The 19,594-nt window shown below is 39.1% G+C and overlaps 1 protein-coding gene across 7 annotated transcripts in view; it reads right to left on the bottom strand.

The window, feature by feature from the left end:
- exoc6 (exocyst complex component 6) overlaps positions 1-19,594 on the bottom strand; it is a 46,299-nt gene that overhangs the window by 19,766 nt on the left and 6,939 nt on the right. For 2 of the 7 annotated variants that reach the window (XM_026350897.1, XM_026350901.1), the window contains exons 2-20: positions 11,796-11,967; positions 10,467-10,514; positions 10,281-10,371; positions 10,019-10,064; positions 8,782-8,835; positions 8,160-8,310; positions 7,926-8,078; positions 7,686-7,754; positions 7,271-7,354; positions 6,699-6,745; positions 6,447-6,567; positions 4,638-4,709; positions 4,456-4,553; positions 4,039-4,144; positions 2,662-2,774; positions 2,389-2,500; positions 2,157-2,291; positions 863-1,042; positions 81-110 (exon numbers count right to left, since the gene is read on the bottom strand). In XM_026350897.1, the coding sequence (XP_026206682.1) occupies positions 81-110; positions 863-1,042; positions 2,157-2,291; positions 2,389-2,500; positions 2,662-2,774; positions 4,039-4,144; positions 4,456-4,553; positions 4,638-4,709; positions 6,447-6,567; positions 6,699-6,745; positions 7,271-7,354; positions 7,686-7,754; positions 7,926-8,078; positions 8,160-8,310; positions 8,782-8,835; positions 10,019-10,064; positions 10,281-10,371; positions 10,467-10,514; positions 11,796-11,967 (1,882 nt within the window). The remainder of the gene's footprint in view (positions 1-80; positions 111-862; positions 1,043-2,156; positions 2,292-2,388; positions 2,501-2,661; positions 2,775-4,038; positions 4,145-4,455; positions 4,554-4,637; positions 4,710-6,446; positions 6,568-6,698; positions 6,746-7,270; positions 7,355-7,685; positions 7,755-7,925; positions 8,079-8,159; positions 8,311-8,781; positions 8,836-10,018; positions 10,065-10,280; positions 10,372-10,466; positions 10,515-11,795; positions 11,968-19,594) is intronic. The other 5 variants (XM_026350898.1, XM_026350903.1, XM_026350900.1 and 2 more) reach the window with 3 other exon arrangements.

Raw genomic sequence — 19,594 nt, 5'->3', positions numbered from 1 at the left:
AAACATAAGCATGCTTTTCATTGCCCATCTGCCTGCAGAATGACAGCATAGTGTTGTAACAGCCAGGCAGGAATACTCACCGACATCGACGCATGGTCATTGTTGTTATTCTGAGCAGAGACACCCCCAAACCAACCAAAAATGGAGGAGGGGGAGGGAAAGAGGGAAAGGACAGAAAAGAAATGTGGCAACAATAAATGGACAGGAGGAGATAAATTTAACTGGCGTTATCTTGCATGCTTGACAAGTCAACGTAATTAAGGAGTAAAACAAATCAGCTACAGTGTTGTTAGTGACAGCAGGTGTGCATGGAGAGACAAGAGACATTCTCAAAAAAGAAAAAAAAACAAAACAAAAAAAACAAGCTGGAACTCATTTGAGACAGATCTTGGAGAGAAGAGCAGGCAAGTGGCCAACTATGACTGAAACTGAACAGGCGGTTTGCTGTCAGCTATCTCAGCCAAAATACACAATAACTAACCATGTACTTCATAGTTTATCATCAAATGTACCTTCCTCAGTTGAAGATAATGTCATATAAGCAAATGCAGTGTTTGAGACAGTAATCACACATCTACCATGCATGTGCAAAGATTACTAACGCAACACAGACTCAGCCAATTTTCTTATTTACAGAGTGAAATTGTTCAGTAAACACATTTTAATAGGGATGTGATGAACACAGCAAAGTGGGAGAAAACAGTTGGAAATATTAAGGAGAAACAAAGGAAGAAAATAAGGAATTATCACATCCCTATTATTAACAAAAACACAATCAACATGACCACACATCATTTGTAAAGACAATGTCCCACAGTTCCCCAAGAGGGCTGGTAGGTTCAAGAAGAGAGATGACACTCACCGGGAGGTGTGTGAAGACCTGGAAAGTGGATCGCAGAAAGTTGATCAGGTCCATGAGGTACCCAGAGGCCCGACCATCAGACTCAGCCATGCCCCATTCATAGTCTGCGAGCTGGATGAATTCATCAATCTTCTGATTGAGTTTGGTATAAATCTCTCCCTCTGCAGCATGACGAGCATCCTGGAAAATATTTTCCCTTATTCTCTAGTCTCCTATAAGTTCACTTTTACTTGTGGTCATCCAGGAACAGAGACATCAATTTACTATTAGCAATGTGTCAGACCATTAGTTGTGTAATGGGTGAGGAACTGAGAGAAAAATCACAACACAAACATCCTTCATCCTTGGTCTAAGTTCTACATTTTCAAATCTTCAAAGTAGCCACCTTTTGCTATGATGATAGCTGGGCACTCATGACACTCCCCCAGTCAGTCACAGGAGGTAGTCACCTGGAATGGAATTCACAGACTGCTTTGTAAAGTATTAATTAGTGACATTTCTTGCTCTCTTAATGTGCTTTATATCATCAGCTCTCTTGTGCAGAGGAATGGTGGTACAGAGTCAACAGCTCTATTAGTGCTACTACAACTACTAGACAAATCTATATTATAGCAACAAAAAGTCCCTCTTTACTTTAAATTAATGCCAGTCAATCTCAAGAGTGTGGATGCCAAAGCTGTCAAATGCTGTGACAAAAGTGGCTCTCATGAGGACTGTACCAGGTCAGACCCTCATTTCTTTTCTAAGAGGACAACGACCCTAAACACACCTCTATGTTAAGTAAAAGCTATTTGTCCAAGAATGAAAGAGATGGAGCACTGCATCAGATGATATGGCTCCCAAAAACACTAATCTGAAACCAACTTAAATGGTTTGGGATGAGTTGGACTGGGGAGTATGGGAAATGCAGCAAACAAGTACTCAACAACTCTAGAAACTCCAAAAATCCATCCAGGTGCAACCTCATGAGACTGACTAAGAGAATGCTTAAAGTGTGCAAAGGTGTTATCGAAGCAATAGATGACTACTTTGAAGTTTAAAAAAATAAAAAAACATTTAAAATTTGTTGCATTGTGATTTCGAACTTCAATATTAATGTACAATGTTGAAAATAATAAAAATAAAGAAAACACTGATGAAGAAGGTCCACAATTTTGACTGGCAGTGTAGATCATCTGAGCTTTAGAAGTGCTCCGAGGCCACACCACTAAAATTATTCTGTCTTAAGTGTCTCTCTTAAAATAAAAAAAAGACACAAAGGTGAAGGTAAATCCACATTAAAGTCCTGTTTTACCTTGAATGTGGACAAGCCATACAGTCTGGTGGTGTGCACTGTTTCAGGGGAGACGTTGGTGATATTTGTAATGAATTCCTCCAGATACCTGCAGGCCTGCTCCAGGTGGGTGGTGTTAATGATGATTTGCACCAGCTACAGACAGAAGGTTTAGGTATTAACCCTTGGTTTAGATTGTGACTTTGTGTGTGTGTGTGTGTGTTGAAATTAGGAGCACTGATGTTGTTCCTACCTCAGTCAATCCTATGTGAGGTTTCTTTATGAGGTTTTGCAGACAGCTGCTGAGCGTTCTTGTCAGCAGCAGGTTAGTTGATTTTCGCAACATATCATCAATCTCTGTTGAACTGTATGCACAATCATAATTTCCATTAAACAAGTGAGCTACCATAAATACTGTGGTAGCTCAACAAAGACATTCTATCAGTAAAGACTAGAACTATAGCAGTGCTGCAGTGTGTATCTGAACATATTGAAACTGCACATACAGTAACAGTGCATTACATACCTACGGTGCAGGGACTCTGAAAACTTGAGGCTGGCATAAATGAACTCTTTGACCTGTGTGTAGATCTGAGGGACGGACTGGGACATAGGCAGCTTCTTCGGAAAGTCCTGCTGCTTACAGATACACACACACAAACACACATTTTTTTATGGCATTGTGAGGACATAATGCATTACTTAGCCTCCTACTATTACTTACTACCTACTGTTGCATAGCCCATATTAATCTACTCTGTATCAATATTTAATTTATCACATGTACTGCCTTACTCTAACCCTAACCATCACATAACAGCCTCACCCTTAACTTTACCCTAATCCTAACCAAGACCTAATTGTAACCCTAAAACCTAGTCTTAAGCCCAAAATTGCTCTTTAAACACCCTTATTGTGAGGACCAGCTAAAATTTCCTCACTTTTCAAAAATGCCCTCACTCCAAAGGCTAAAAATTCATGCTGGCCCTCACAATGATAGCAATGCAAACACACAGACAGACAGACACACATACAAAACCTCAGCAGTGTTAAAATACTGTCTTGTGATACACACAGGTTAATAATAGGCCCTTACTTCTTAAGTAACTATGACTATATTTTTCTTTATGAGAAATGTTTTTATGTTCTGTGAACTGTTCACTATCAATTCTTTAAAACAATGTCACCCAATTGATTGTTGTTAAAACTAAATGTTGAATGTTTGTCAATTTTAGCCTTTAGTTAGCTAATTAACATTAACTATTTTTTATCAATTAAGCTGCTTTCACACATGGGTCTAGAGAAATTCTCTAGACCCAACCCTACAAAGTCAATGTAATGTCTGTGTGACTCCAGATGTGAATACAGTAGGTAATTGTCCAGAGAATTCACAGCAAGTGAGGGGGCATTCCCTTTCAGGCAATCCATTCAGCACAACACCAGTAACCATAGGAAATATTTATGATGCTTTCTGTTGTTGTATCACACTACTCTTCTTCAGGAAACCAGGGTTGCATACATACACATTCCTAATCATGCAACAGGCTCTACTTTGATACACTGTAAACAAAACACAAACGCTTTCCGCAGTGTTCTTTGAGCGTCATGTCATGCCTCATGTACAGTCTACATTGACTGAGTAGCAACTGGTAGTTGTTTAGTAAAAGGTAATGTTTGACGTGATGAATGAGGAACATGATTTCTATGTTTAGGTACTTTTTTAGGTACTTTTTTTTTTACATTTCAGCGTAAAACTCCAACAATGTCTTGGTTTTCTTGCCGATGCAGTTCAGCCATGTTGTGGGTCTGTGGAAACTGGGTCTGAACTTACACCCTAGTGAGGATATTTTTTCACCCATTACTAGTAACTGGTTTGTGAATTTGTGGTTCTCATATTTGTTACCTTCTCTACTTCAGCATCATGAAAGGGAAAGCGGCTGACTACCAGTTTATACTCCTCCTCTGTCTCCACTGGAATGGGACTGTAGTTATCCAACTCAAAAATCTCCCTGTGGAAAACAACACAGGTAGGTGTTTGTGCCCACTTACATTTTTGGTATAGGTGTTCATAACTTGTTGTACAGTTGTTTTCGCCAGATGTTAAAAAATAACAACATGTTGTAGCTATCTAAAACAACGTGCACTCCAGAAAAAAGGTCACAATCACCATGGAATCTTCTATTTATCTGCTAAAGCAATAACCTGATATTTGAATAAACACACAATTGAAAGTTGGTGAAAAGGAATTACCTATAGGCTTGGTATCATGCAAATATCTCACACATAAGACAGAAATACAGTTAGAATCATCAAAGCCCACCTGAAAACCAGAGCCCACTTTTTCAAAAGAGTTTCATTGTACTGGTCTCTGACCTCAAAAAGCAGGTCAAACAGACGGTTCACTGGGAAGCCATAACCCTGTAAACAGCAAACACAGAACTCAGTTGTTCTAAACACTTCAAAGTCACAAGCTGTTAAAATAAAGCTCTGGTCTGGACTCACCTGTAGTGTATCAGCAAAGATGACTATAAGGTTCTTCAGCTCCAGGACCAGGTCTGGGTCATTACAGTATGACTGGAAATGAAAACAAAAATAAAAAAAAATTTTTTTTAAATCTGAAAACAGTCCTATACCCTACTAATATAACGACCATTCATGGATATATATACGTGAGGTTTTAAAAAGCTGTGTTGTTCAATTTAAAAACAAGTTGCAAAAGTTTCCTGTTACAACAGGATTTGCCTTTTTCAACAGGAGGTTGTCAGAATCACTCTCAATGTACTTTTACTGCTTTGTTTGCTATTTTGGTGTACACATTCTGAAGGAAATGCCCTCAAATGAAATGAAAAATAATCATCTGTGAAATGTATATTATAGAGAATCTAACCTGCCACAATTAACATTGTAAACAACATACACGAGGTGCTTGAATAGCAAGTTTGATGTCGTTAGGCGGGGGGAGGGGCTTAGGCAAGTCCCTCCATTTTTCTGGAGTACAGAGTGATTTATGACCCTGAATACAGCATGGTTGAGTCCCTAATCCTGACACAAGGAACCTGACAACCGCAAGTGTGTAAATCAACAGAGTAAATTAAGACAAGTTGTGACTAGGCGTAAAGCAGCAGGCACCTGCCTTCCTGTTTACTCGGGCGCACAAACATACATCATCCTATTAACCTACAGCTGGAGGCTGAACTGAGCAGCAACACATCACAGTTGTGGCACAAATGTATTCCACCAGCTTATTAGTCTGTGTCTACCATATTCTGGTCCATGCCAGGTGAGTGTCATACAGTATTCAGTTTTATAAATGCATTCTTTTTGTTTGATATCAGTTGCTGATATTAATGTATTTGTACACAATTACAAAAGGTTCTGTTGTACAGATTATATATATTAAATACAAGAAGAATCTGTTACATTTATTACGGGCTAAGCCACAAAATCCTGCTTATTTTTCCTGCTGCTTGGTGGACTGGCTCATGGACAAACGCTCCCTCTGTAGGCTGATTATTCAATGATTTAAGTGCAGGAATCTGGCAGTGGTGAGTTGCCTGCATCATGACCCAGCAGAGGGACTACAACCCAGAGAGGGGGGATCAGGGCCTTTCTTAAAATCTACTCACCCCACGCTGAGTGGCCCATTCACTGGTCTGTTAGCATAATCCTTTGGGTCATTTACAACTGACTGGAGCCCAGGAATATGCCTTCTTAATCTGCTGTTATTGTTGCAATCCGTCTCTCATTAAGGCCCCAATGACCTCTTTGGCTGCATGCGTATGTGTGTTTTGATCTCTTCTCTTTAGAGTGACATCATTAGTGTGTCTGTGGGTGCACTGACCTCCTGGGTTATGTGTGTATCAGCTAGTAAATGAAGGTTCTGCCAGGATAAATAGAGCCACAGCAGGCTCTATTATTTCTATTAACTCATAGTTTCCTTCTTTCACAGTCAACTCCCTGCTGGCTTTGTATGTGTGCGTGTATGGTTATCATTGTGAGAACCAGCGTAAATTTCTAACCATTAAACTGAGGACATTTTTACAAAGTGAGAACATTTTAGCCAGTCCTTACAATCAGAAGGATGTTTAAAGAACATTTTCCAGGTTAAGACTAGGTTTTAGGGTTAGGGATAGAATTAGGTTTTGGTTGGGGTTAAGGTAAAGTTTAGGGTGAGGCAAAACAGAGTAGATTAGTAGGGGGCTAGGGAATGCATTATGTCAAGCGCTGTCCTTACACTGACTGGCATACCAAAATGTGTGTGTGTGTGTGTGTGTTTTTTTTTCATGCATGTGTTTGTGTGTGAGAGCCTACAGAGTGTGTGCGGAGCACAGCGATGATCTTGGAAAGAGCCATGTTCCACAGTTCATCAGTGAAAGCTCTGGTCACCAGTCCCCGCGTGGCATGAAGGATATGGTCCTCCACAACAAAGAACCTGATGATGCGCATGTATGCACACACACACACACACACACACCTCAGTACTTCTATTTAAAGCATGTCCATGCTAAAACCAACACATTTTAAATTCAGGATAATTTAATGTTATATTAAAGGAAAACTTACCCTACAATCTGATTGAAGTATCTCCTGTAACCTTCCACTGTCTCATGCTAAACACACACACACACACACACACACACACACACACACACACACACACACACACACACACACACACACACACACAAAAGAGTTTTTACAGTGTTTACATTTGACACACACCTATAAAACAATAGACATGTGATTATCATTTTGTGTCATTGTAGGTGTGAAATTATAACATCTGACATCAGCTCATTTTACTTCAATTAATATGTCTATATGGTTAATACGTTTTTTTGACACAGTCTGACTATTATTATTTTATTATGTTTTACTTAAAGCCACTGTGAGTAGAAATAATTTTATTATTACTCTTTCATAAGTATGAAGTATGGTGTGTTTTTGATGCTTTTGAAGGGGCCACAAAGAAATTTTTTAAATTCTATATGTAGTAGTCTAAAATCTAAAATGGAATTAGCACTTTTTTTAATGTGGATTGTTCCTTTAGTGAACTGAAGCAAAATAGGGAGCATTTTCTACCAAATGGACAGAAACCAGTGTTATATTATCATATTTGGCTCATCTTTGCTCACCATATTAGCCTGTGGCTGCAGCACCAGCCTGGCTTGTTTCTTCCTTTGTTTCCTGTAGTAGTTCTCAAATGTTTCACGGTCACCCTGAAAATACAAAGAAACACAACAGACCTTGAGTGGAAGTGTGGAAGACAGCAAAGGGGAAACACTCCCACTTCCTGTAGCTTTTAATACAGCAACACCTCCAACTCCTCTACTTGGGCTAACTAATGGTGCTGCTCCACTAGTAAAGGTGAAGGCAGCTCATCACATAAACCGTAGGCCTCAGATCAACATACTGTTACTGCTCTACTATGATGAACTGGATTGAAACATTAATTTTCCTATTTTTATTGATCATTCATGAATGTGAAACTGATACGCTCACGATGATCATAAATGTGTGTATGTGTGTATAAGAGTCTGGGACACCTACCAACACAGTGTAAATGTGTAAACACCTGTAGACAGGTGAGAAGTCCACCAGGTCATGGGCTGTAAGAACCTGTCAAACACATCAAAGCAAGCATGACTACAGGAATCAAATAGCCATGTATGGACCGAGCATCTACTGTTTTACATAAGAACGAAAAAAACACATTTAAGGCTGTGGAAAAGATTAATACAGTTACTTTTATATGAGCCCATACTGTAAAACCCAAACATGTTTCCTCACCTCTTCGTCTGCTTCCTCCTCATCCCCTGTGTCATCCATCATCAAGCCATTGTGAGTGTGTGTTTGTCCACTGAGAGAGTACACAGGCTTCATGTAGTGGCCCATACTGGCCTGCTTTGCTACAGCACTGTTAAAGGTCCTGTGCTGCTGTGCCTGAGAGAGATACCATCATCATCATAAATAAGCTGATTCCACAGCTACTGCAGGAACTGCTGAAAAGAGATCCTGTCCTACCTGTCTCATAGCAGTCTCTCCAACCTTGTCCGAGTGTTTTCGGATACTCTCTAAAAAGTCCTTGAGGTCTGACATGGAAATATCCTTGATCTCTTCTCTCAGTCTGGGTAGATTTTCCGCCATGATCTGGCAGAACCTGTACTGACTGACTCTACGGGTAACATGGCAGAACCAAAATCAAACTGTGTTGTAGCTGCTTAACACGAACAGTGCTGATAATGTTAAAAACATCTTTGATGCATAAAACATCTATTCAGATTCTTTTGCTATGCTCAGTAAGTGGCATCACAGTGTGAACACAAATTTGGGCTGCACATATTGGCTTTAGATATCATGAAATTTATACTACCTGTCAAATGGCATCATTGCCTCCTTAATGAAATGCAATGCATATTGAAATAAGTTGTTGTAGTGGGACAACAGACAAGAAAGAATCTGTACTAAAATTGCATTAAGCAATATTTTAATAGATCAACACAATATGTTAAACTGCTGTGAATCTGAGCTGTTCACAGCCAAGCTACAAACCGCTCATGTTTGAAGGCTACAACAAGTGGGTTGTATATTTACACAAAGGGTTTATAGGAGGATTACCTCAAGAGCCTTTGTGGTATTATCTTACCTGGGGATGTAGACTTTCTCTAGCTGCTCCATGGTTTTCAACGCAGCATAGTATCTGCAGATACAAGCTTAATTTAGTACAGCTATGAAACTTAAAAAAACATATCAGTTAAAACACAGCTCTGTCATCACTGTCTTGAATTGGAAGCTTTCTACCTCTCATTGTATTGTTTGTACTGAATTACTAGTACTATTATTACTATGCTAGAGCCGCATATTTCTCTTACTGAATTATTGGCACTGAAAACAAATCTAGATTTCACTGTCATACTGTAACCTAATATATAAAAGCAACATCTTTTAAGGCCCATAATTGTTTAGAGCTTTCCCACAGTAAAATAAATAACATCAGATGTAACATTAGGTCCTGTATGAACAATATTTTGAATCCCAGATAACCTTTTTTAAACACATTTCGAGACTGTAACTCTTGTTTTAATCACTGTCTGAAGATGGTGTTGGTTTCTAAATCTACAGCCCATCAGAAAGTATAGCGTATTTCCTATAACAACACTAAATTAATATTTTCTTATGCATGTGGTACCCCGGGACTCTGTTCTTAACCCTTGTCTTTATCAGTCTTTATGCAATATTGTCATCTTTCATAGTGTTTCAAGGGTTCAACCTTGGGTCAGTGTGCTGAGCTCCCATCTTTAGACTGATAGGCAGTCTGTAGAGGGATCTAATTGGTCGGTCAGTGAGTGTAGAAGGTGCTGTATTACAGATGAACAGAAGTGTCATCAACCATACAGTAAATAGGTTCGTCATAGTGCAGATCACCAGAAAGGAGGACACAGAGTCTACAAGTGGCAGAATATTGAACTGAAAATGACCTAGGCACAGGCACATAAAATACAGATAACAATGTTCATTTGAAGAATACAGACTCATTCCAACACAAAGTAACAGTGCAATGGCCATATCATTAGTGGTTAAAGTATGCTTTACATGCACAGATCCCATAAGGTATCCAGTATGGTGAAATTGCCTTGGACTGGTTGTGGGCCGTGAACCGTGACGGTGTTGCAAGTGGGGGCTGGTTGTGAACGAGGGCACACTGAGGGTCAATTGTCCTGTCAGTGAATGCCGTGTTCCTTTGGTACACAGCAATGAACCATAAAGGGCCATGTTTGCAAAGCAAAGCACTTGGAAGCTGTCCAGTATGCTGATTACCAGATCCAAATAAGTTTAATATTTCAGTTATACACAACGCGTCACCATGGGAAATTGCATAATACCTTTTAGATTCCAACTGCTCCTTTAGTTTGCTGTACATTTCTAGCACTGCAAAAGAAGAGGAAATGAGAAATGTGTATCAGTAGAGGCTGAGGTCCAAGATTCCCTACAGTGTGTTGAACTGGTCAAATTCAAGTTACAAGTGTATGTAAATGGCCTTGAGTGGTTCCACGATCCATTTAGGACTATTATTTTTAGGACTATTAAGACTTGAAACAAATGACCTTCACACAGACACACACAGACACAGAGGCAGCCTGGTACCTGGTATACAGAGCTGGAGCTTCTCAACAGTGGTGGCCATGTTCCTCTGCTGGATTCGACACCGAATCACCTCTTCTGTCTGAGCAGTTACCTGAGGGAAGGAATGTGCAGTGGAAGGTGACATCAAGGAGGTCTTTGTAGTTAATGAGCATGTGCTGTATTTCCTGTGTTTTCATGCACACTTACCTCCCTCCCAGCTTCTTGTAGTCTTCGATTAGTGTCTGTCACTTGACCCTTACAAAGCAAACAAAGAAAAAGCTTGGTATGTTATCGCTGAGTCAAACTGACAGACCAAAATCTAGCTTATACCTACTCTGCTTTACACATTTGACAGCTGACAACAGTTTTTCGAAGATATGAATAGCTTTGTCTTGGTTCAGCCACATATGCTGTCACATGTTTATGTGTGAGTCCTGTTTCTGTCTACTCCCTCTCTCAATGCCCTCTCTTTTCCCTTTCTCCCTCCTTCACTGCAGCTGCTCAGCCTTGTAATCAGCTCATTGTCCATGATGGAGCAAGGACAAAGGCAGGCAAATTCAGATCAACCAGACAGGGGAGACCTGAACTCGTGGTTGGAGCACTGGGCTTTTCATGGGGTTTAATAGCTTGTGACAGGCTCTTTCTCACAGATTCAGTGACAAACTTCTCAATTCTGGATGGGGATTTTTGAACTCTCGGCTCTTGACGCACAGCTGAGAACCACGACCTACTTGACCAGTTGGCTTTTTGATGACAGGCCTTTCAACAGCGAAGCTCCCAAACCAGAGGGACAGACTACATAATCAATGCTTTTTTCATTCAGCAATCTTCCAGCAACAGAACAAGAGTGGAGTAATATAACATAATGTGTATCACTTATGTCATATGCAGGGTTTGACATAAGCACTGGTCTAAAGGCAGAGAGCCAGTAATAAATGTGTGCTGGGCAAGCTTTTTGGCCTAGTGACAATGATGCTTATGATCTGTGATGCTGAACCTATATTCTCTATAGTAGTGTGGCAGAGTAAACTTTAAACTTTTCCAAACATTATTTGTGGTCTTACTTCATTGCAGAAAGCAAAATTATTCAGTAGCATTTCAGTGCTAACATTAACCTGCTACAAGTCATGATATATAAGAAGATTTCTTTTGCAAATGTTACATCAGCTTTGGGAGACTCCTGTTTGAGCTGCAGCCTGCGAGTTGAATGAACCTTCTCTTGTAAATACCCAGCTGACCTTGCATTCATTTCTCTTATAGTGTTCACATCAAGTCAATAGATTCAGATGAACTGTTAGCGCTGAATCAGGACCTTCTCTATTTAAAGCAAATAACTGTGTAATAAGGTGTGTCAAGGTCAGTAGGCTGCTTATGTGTAAATACAATCGAATACCATATGATTCATATTTGCCTACAGTATATTAACTCTTCTTGTTTATACTATGTATCTTTAGGACAAATATTTGTCTTATATTCCAATTTAAAAAATGATGAGGAGGACAACAACCTTATCGACTTATTGTTCTGCTGTCTTACCATTAGTTTCTCTGCGTCTGCTCTGACTTTAAGGAGCTCTGTGATGGCATCCACAAAACCTTGGTGGTGGAAATTGCACATCTTCTCAATCTCACGATCATGATTCCTTATCCTGGCATCCAGCTTTTCCATGAAGCGTTTGTGTGCGTTGGGCTGGTCATCGTAAATAGACCTGAAAAGTAAACAAACAAAATAAGGAATCACGGAACTTGGTAGGAAGGAAAATGTTGCAAAGTAGTCCTTTCCACCTGATAACACATACCGTTTGTTTAATCAGTAATCGTATATAATAGCAAGAGCCACTGCCACTATTAATTATTATTAATAATAATAGACCTTTCCAAAAGGGATGGAACAGGTTGGACGACGTTCTCAAATTTCTGAGCACAATTTATGTAATCATAACAGGTGCTGCTAGGGTGGAAGGTGTTAAATGAAAATTCAATGCTACTACAGCTGATTAAATGAAAGCTCTGAACCTTTTAGCCTGGAAGCACTGCCACATTTTTGCTTGGGTTATTGCTGTTCATCTGATACAAAGGTGCTATGTTCTATAGTGTTTAAGGTTTGAGGTGAACATAGCATCAAATAAAAGCTGGAATTTTGAACTTTTATCTCATATTCATTGCTTGATCTTCAGTGTAAAAAGAAAATGGTATTATTTTCAATTTTAAGATGACTTTAACAATGTCTCTCTATTATTTGAGAGGCATATCTGTTAGACTACTACTATACTGTAATTTCTAATGATATAGTGTGTTGAAAACAGAACTGCTGCCAGTGTCTCCCAGCTGCTACAGTACATGTCAGTAGCAGTTACTCATGGACAGTGGCTTCACCAACAACTCTTCAGTAACAACCTCTTGGAAAAACATTGACACAGAAGCTCATTCTAAAACCACACAACTGACACAACTGCAAAGATAGAAAATAACACATCACTGTCTGTCCTGTACACTTACAACAGTTATAGGACAGAACAGGGAATTATTAATGACGATCCACAAACTGATCCATGAGCCCATGCCATTCCCTTTCACCTGGAGTAGCGGCTCCATCTAGTGACACCGAGCTGAAATGCTACATTCATAAACTATACAGTATTTACAGTATATAGTTGAACAAACAGGGTTCCTTTGTGATTTAAGAACATCCCTGATGCTCACTTATGGATCTATGACCTTATGTTTGCTTAAACCACTCCAGCACAAATGGATAAAACAGGGTAAAGAGGGGGAGTTTGCCTGCTCAGCACACATATCTCAGCTACAACTGTCAGTAATAAATTAGATCATGATCAGATTTTTCATTGAAAATATTCTAATGTTTAATGTGGTTATTTGGGTGTGTTTATAAGGAGGAGAGTCACTTTATGGCTATATTCATGTTATTTTCATGGCATATTTATGTAAGACAAAATAAAACCTTTTATAATTTAATTCATAATTTGATTTTTAATTAAAAATCAAATTATTTTTTCAAAGGTAAATGTGTGAAATTTATAACAAGTTTTCAAAAACATATTTTCCTGTGTGACCAATGACATGTTGGAAAATGTCCATATCCTGTACAGACCAATCCCTTCAGCCATGTTAGCAGCCTGTTAGCAACGGCCATCTCTCTTTCCACCACTCTGACTCAGACCGACATCTCTCATAGGATCAACTGTATTGGCTTCGATGATCCTCTCGCCTTCCGTCTTACATCATCATCTGCTCTACCATTCCTTAGTTTATGACACCACTGATGACATCCCCATCAACTAACATATTAAAACAGTGACCATATAACACCTGGCCATAGAAGGTCCTTAACAAGATTACACAGTACTACAGTGACACACTATGTACCTACACAGTGTATTTAATTTGTTGTTGCTGTTGTTGTTTATTGTCATTTGTTTTTATACTGGTGTTAACTGCTTATATTATCGTTGTTTGGTGTGTATTTAATTAATTAATTTAATTGTCTTCTAATTTATTCTATTTTTTCTTGTGTAGTTAATATTGATGCTTGCCACTCTATACTGCTTTTCTATACTGTCCTATTTAATGTCACCTTGCTGCTGTAGACAAAAAGATTTCCCCATCGTGGGATGAATAAAGTCTATCTTATCTTATCTTATCTTAAGATGAGCACTGTCAGGACCCTAAAAAATGACCTGCAGTAGGCCACTGGTGTGAATGTTTCTAAACCAAAAACTGATTTCATGAGGGTGGCCTGAGGGCCAGACGTCCTCTTGTGGGCCATGTGCTTACTGCCTGGCACAGTGGAGCTTGATTGGCATTTGCCATAGATCACTAAAATTAAGAGGTCTGTCACTGGGTCCCTGTGATTCTGAAAGATGAGAGCAGGTTCACCTTGAACACGTGACAGACATGAACTGTCTGCAGAGGCCATGGAGAATGTTATACTGCCTAACATCGTTTAGCATGACCGGTTTGGTGGTGCGTCAGTGATAGTCTGATGAGTCATATCAATGGAGGGACGCACAGACCTCTACAGTCTTGACAACAGCATGCTGAGTGCCATTAGGTATAGGGATGAAATCCTTGGACCCACGTTCAGACCCTACACGAGTGCAGAGGGTCTTGGGTTGCTCCTGTTGACAACAATGCCCGGCCTCACATGGTGAGAGTGTGCTGGCAGTTCCTGGAGGATAAAGGAATTACCATTGACTGACCCCCACGCTCGCCTGATCTAAATCCAATAGAACATTTCTAGGCCATTATATTTTCATCACATCACACAGTCCATATCAGTATAAATATCCAGCATCAATTTTTTCCCCATTGAAATCTGATGTGTTTTCAAGGTTTTTCCTTAATTTTCTTTTGAGCAGTGTATGTGTCCTCTTGTAACATTCGAAGGATTATGTAATTTGAATATTTGATATCCTCCTGGATCGGTGTGTTCTGTCTGTTAGATATGGAAAAGTTAGTTTATACAAAGTAACACTCTGGACGGTTTATTCAAATCACCTTGCATGTGTGGAGAAGGATATCGCAGCACAAATTAGCTGGGAAAATTCAACATGCTGATGTGGCCTAACAGACAATGTAGATGAAGTTTAAGACTAGATCGAGAAAACACAACCACATCAACCACAAAATTAACACCAGCCTAATACTGCCCCCTTCTGCTGTGAAAACAGTTGACTGACTCTCTCCCTGTTGTGAACAAACCCACCCACACCCGGTCATCCACATGATGTCAAAGAAAACATGACTCTTAGCTGCATAGGCTTTACTTTGGTCTCTGCATGGAGAAGCCATCAAGACCCTGCCTCTGGTTCACTGAGAGTGCTCCCTTGGACCACTTCCAGTAGGTGCTGACCCCTGCAGACCACAAGACCTGCTGTAACCTGGAAACAGTGTCTCTATTACAAACTTTGTCTGGAGGGCAACTTAAGTTTAATAGTTTGTACAAAACAAACTCAAATTTGAATAATTGAGGGATACAACATTTCAGTCCCAATTCCTGAGAATGATCCTAATTCCTTTGTATCACTCCTACGGGCTCAATAAACTGCCAAACTGTTAATATGAAAACTGAGTCTATGTGTTAACCACTGTTATGATAATATCTGGACTGCGGTCACAGGTGTTTTTAACGATTTTCATACCTCACTGTACGAGTATGAAAATGTCACACTGCAAGTGTTGGCCCTTGTTGAAGTTAATTACGGCAATGTCCCTGACTTTATTATTTATAATCTGAAAAGTAATATAGTTTTAAACTGTTGAATCTTTGGATAACACAGAGCCCCAAGGAACACAAACTAAGTGGTGTGGCATTCCATGTACATATATACAGTAACTAGCCCAAACAAATCTAATTTCTTGATTGCACACAAGAATTGATGACCTGTGTAGTCACATATATACTGTGTTTTCTAGGATTGCTAAATTAAGAAAGTAATAGGAGGCTTCTAACCCTAACCCTGCTAAATGCAGAAACCTACAACTGAAACTGTTATAACTGAGTTCATACTATTTACTGAACATATATCATTGCAACAATTATGACATTTACACTGAACATTGTTAAAAAAAAAGACTTAATATGGCATTTTTCACTACTGTCAAACATTTTTGAGCTAAACCTTTAATTTCAAGAAAATTGAACTCCTAAATGTGAAAATTAAAAAAATCACTAGCTGCAGCCCCACCTTTCCATCCACCATCAGAGTTGAGGGAATAACTTACGAATGCAAACTACTTGATTTGAAATGTGAATTTGCTCAACAGTAGAAAGTGGGAGTGAAGATACACCAGAACCTGTGCCCAAGAGAGGAGCTATGTCTGCAGTAGGCATAATGTAACATATAATGTAATATAAAATAATTCTTTAATATCCAAGTTTTCAAGATGTGACCTCACTTGCTTTCTTGTTTTTGTAGAAAAGTACTGAAAATATAATAGTAGCTGTTTTAGTCATTAGGGAATATAAGGCTTTTCCGCAGTCTGACATTAAATGCCAACAGATGAAAAAGGAAGGTAACACAATTTGTCTTAAAATGTGATCTGATCTTCATCTAAGTCAAGAGTATTAACAAATCTAATGAGCCTAAAATAATAACACCAAAAATTCAGATCTTTTATATTTTTATTGAGAACAACCATAAAAACCTCATAGTGATAGTGGGAAAAGAATGGAGTCTATTAACTATTAGCATACATGGTAGAAAATTATCTTCTTTGACCACTGAAACTTTTTGAGTTTGCTCCGAACAAGAAGAATAAGCTTATGTGAGCCATACCTCACGAAAAGGAGTTTTTCTAAAGATCAAGAATGGATTTCCATAAAACTAGAAAGGGTTTCAAAGTACTTTCAAAGACTCAAATTCACCAGTCTACAGTTAGGCCAACAATTTACAAATGAAGACACTTGATTGATGACTATGGGTACACTCCCAAGAAGTGGGCGGCCAGTCAAAATGACCCTAAGAACACAACGAACCTCATCAATGAGGTAAAGACACAACCCAGATTGACAGCCAAAGATTTGAAGGCATCACTGAAACTGGCAAACATCCGTGTTCATGAGTCCACAGTACATTAAGCAATGAACAAGCAGGGTGTCTATGGCAGGACATCCTGCCTGAACTATTTGGAAAGAACACCAAACACTACATCTGGCATAAAGGGACACATATCATCATCAAAAGGTTCACTTTCTCTTGCCACTGTATATTAGAGCTTTTTACTTGTGCTACTAAAATAATGCCAAATCACTAATGGGCTCATAAATATGCAGTACTAACTTTGTTCCTTTACTTTATTGATGTAACATATTATTCCGTAATATGTCACATCATGCCACTGAACTCACAGTGCACTTACAGATTCACAGTCTTTGCTCCATGACAGCAGTTACAGTAGCAGTACAATACCTTTAGCTATTTGACCATTAACTTTGTTCACAAGTTCTTCACAGAACTGAAGCTTTGGTCTTATCATATTTCTGGGTGGAAACGTTAACAAAAAAGGATGATTAATTTCCTTCAAATATTGCTGGAGATTACATTTTTTCTGTTTGCTTTCCCTCACCTATGAAGGACTACCTTGATGGTAGTTGAAGTTGAGCAAAGAATTTCTGCAGAACTTTGTGTTGAAATTTTAAACCGCCCTAGACATCTAGATGGCTAGATAATAGGAATGAGGCCAGATACAGATCTGAGGATTTCAGCCAGACTGAATAATCATCATCGTTCTGCAAATTTGCAGTCTCCTTATTTGACTGCCAAAGATTTGTTAGTGATTTGTGCCAGGCTTTGAGCAATTATTGTATTCAAAACAAAAATGCAGGTGCCAGTTCTTAGGTGTCTTATTTGCATGTACTTTACACAATCACTTACACGGAATTTGATAAACGGTTAATCTTAACAATGAACCTTAAGCAACAACATTGTCACATTCTTATGTGACAATGTCTATATTTCTTGTACTTCCATGTTACATTCTTCAAACTCTCTCAACTGCACATACTTCGTGTAGCTTGTTTCAGACTAATCAGTGCCATCTGTACCCAACATGTCTTGTGAGGCATTTGTGCAGAGGTTGTGGTAGACTTTCTCATAATCTGTGATTTTGACTGACAGGCTCAAAAAAAACTCATCATTTTAATTTTAGTTTTTCACTGACATAATAAACACATTTAAAACTACAATATGTTATTTAAGTGAGCACAAGCAAGACAGAATTAATATACAGAAACGTTTATGCATTTATTAGGACACAGAAAAGATAATTAAGACACCGACTGTGTGTCACATTTTGCAGTCATTGGGATTTCCCAATCCCCCTGGCATTTGTTTCATCCAGAGGAAATCCCACAGTATAAGCTCCTGCACCACTCTGTGACCTGTAGTGGTCTACTGAGATGCATTGAGGCATTGAGTACAGTTCACTATGTAGGCTACACTGTGTGCAAATACAAAAAGATCTGCGCTCTGCCTGTGTGAGCACGATGCCACACGATGTCGGAAATCTCCAAACTAAGACACAACTCAAAGTAGCAGAACTACAACAAGTAGAGAATGTTAATCTATCAAAGATGTGTGATCAGATAAAAAAAAAAAAAAAAAAGAAGAAAGGTTCAGACCTAAGTAAGTTAGAAAGAAAAAACTACTTGCTCATCAAATAATATGTAAGGCAAGACAGATAATTACTGAGATATTAAAGCTTAGAACACTTGAGCTGCAGTAGGTGATGCTGCTGATATACACTTCAATAAAACCCTGATGCGACAAGACGAAGAAGATAATTTTCCCATTACACTGAACTACAGAAATGTAGAAGCTGAAAAATGAAATCTGCCATTATTATTACTAAAATGTTATTGCTCAAATTGCCGGGGTGTAACACTCCTGAAACCTTGGCCAAAACTGCAACACAGTCCATAGTCTCCCCCTTACCACCAACAATCCACTTCCCCCATCTATAAAGCAGCTCCTTGACATAGGATCCATCCTTGAATCTGATATTTCTTATCATTACATAACCTGCCACTTGGTTTGCCTGCTTTAAGTGAGAAGAAAGTACCATTGTGTCTATATAGAGGGCTTAGTGTGAGCTGTCTGTCAGCTTAGGTCATCCCTGTTTTGAAAGCACTCAAATTGTTGGTGATTTAATAAAACCTGCATTAGTGTGTTTGCCCTCTGTAGAAAAAAGCTACTAACTTCTCATGAATTTCTTTCTTAGAGGAAAGGAATTTCTTTCCTGCTTGTCCCCGCCTTTAGCTTTGATTGTGGCACGCATTCACCATGGAATCGTTCTGATAAGCTTCTGCAGTGTCACAACATTTATTCCCATCCAGAGTTGCATTAATTATTCACCAAGATATTGTATTGATGATGGGAGAGTCAGACCACGGCGAAAGGTTTTTTCCAGTACATCCCAAAGATTCTCAATGGGGTTAAGTTCTGGGATCTGTGGTGGCCAACCCATGTTTGAAAATGTGTCATGTTTTCATGTTTTTATTGAACATAACATGTAAACATTCACAGTGCAGGGTGGAAAAAGTATGTGAACCCCTAGCCTTCTAATGACTTCTCCAAGAGCTAATTGGAGCCAGGTGTGAGCCAACCTTGAGGCCAATCAGTGTGATGATATTGGATGTGTTGCTGAAAGCTGTCCTGCCCTTTAAAAACACACACCAGTTTTGGGTTTACTGGTTTCAAGAAGCACTGCCTGATGTGAACCATGCCTCGCAGAAAAGAGCTCTCAGAAGACCTACGATCAAGCATTGTTGACTTGCATGAAGCTGGAAAGGGTTACAAAAGTATCTCCAAAAGC

Source organism: Anabas testudineus, chromosome 19 (assembly GCF_900324465.2).
Source record: "Anabas testudineus chromosome 19, fAnaTes1.2, whole genome shotgun sequence".
NCBI lineage: Eukaryota > Metazoa > Chordata > Actinopteri > Anabantiformes > Anabantidae > Anabas > Anabas testudineus.
This window is presented reverse-complemented; position numbering and strand designations above follow the sequence as displayed.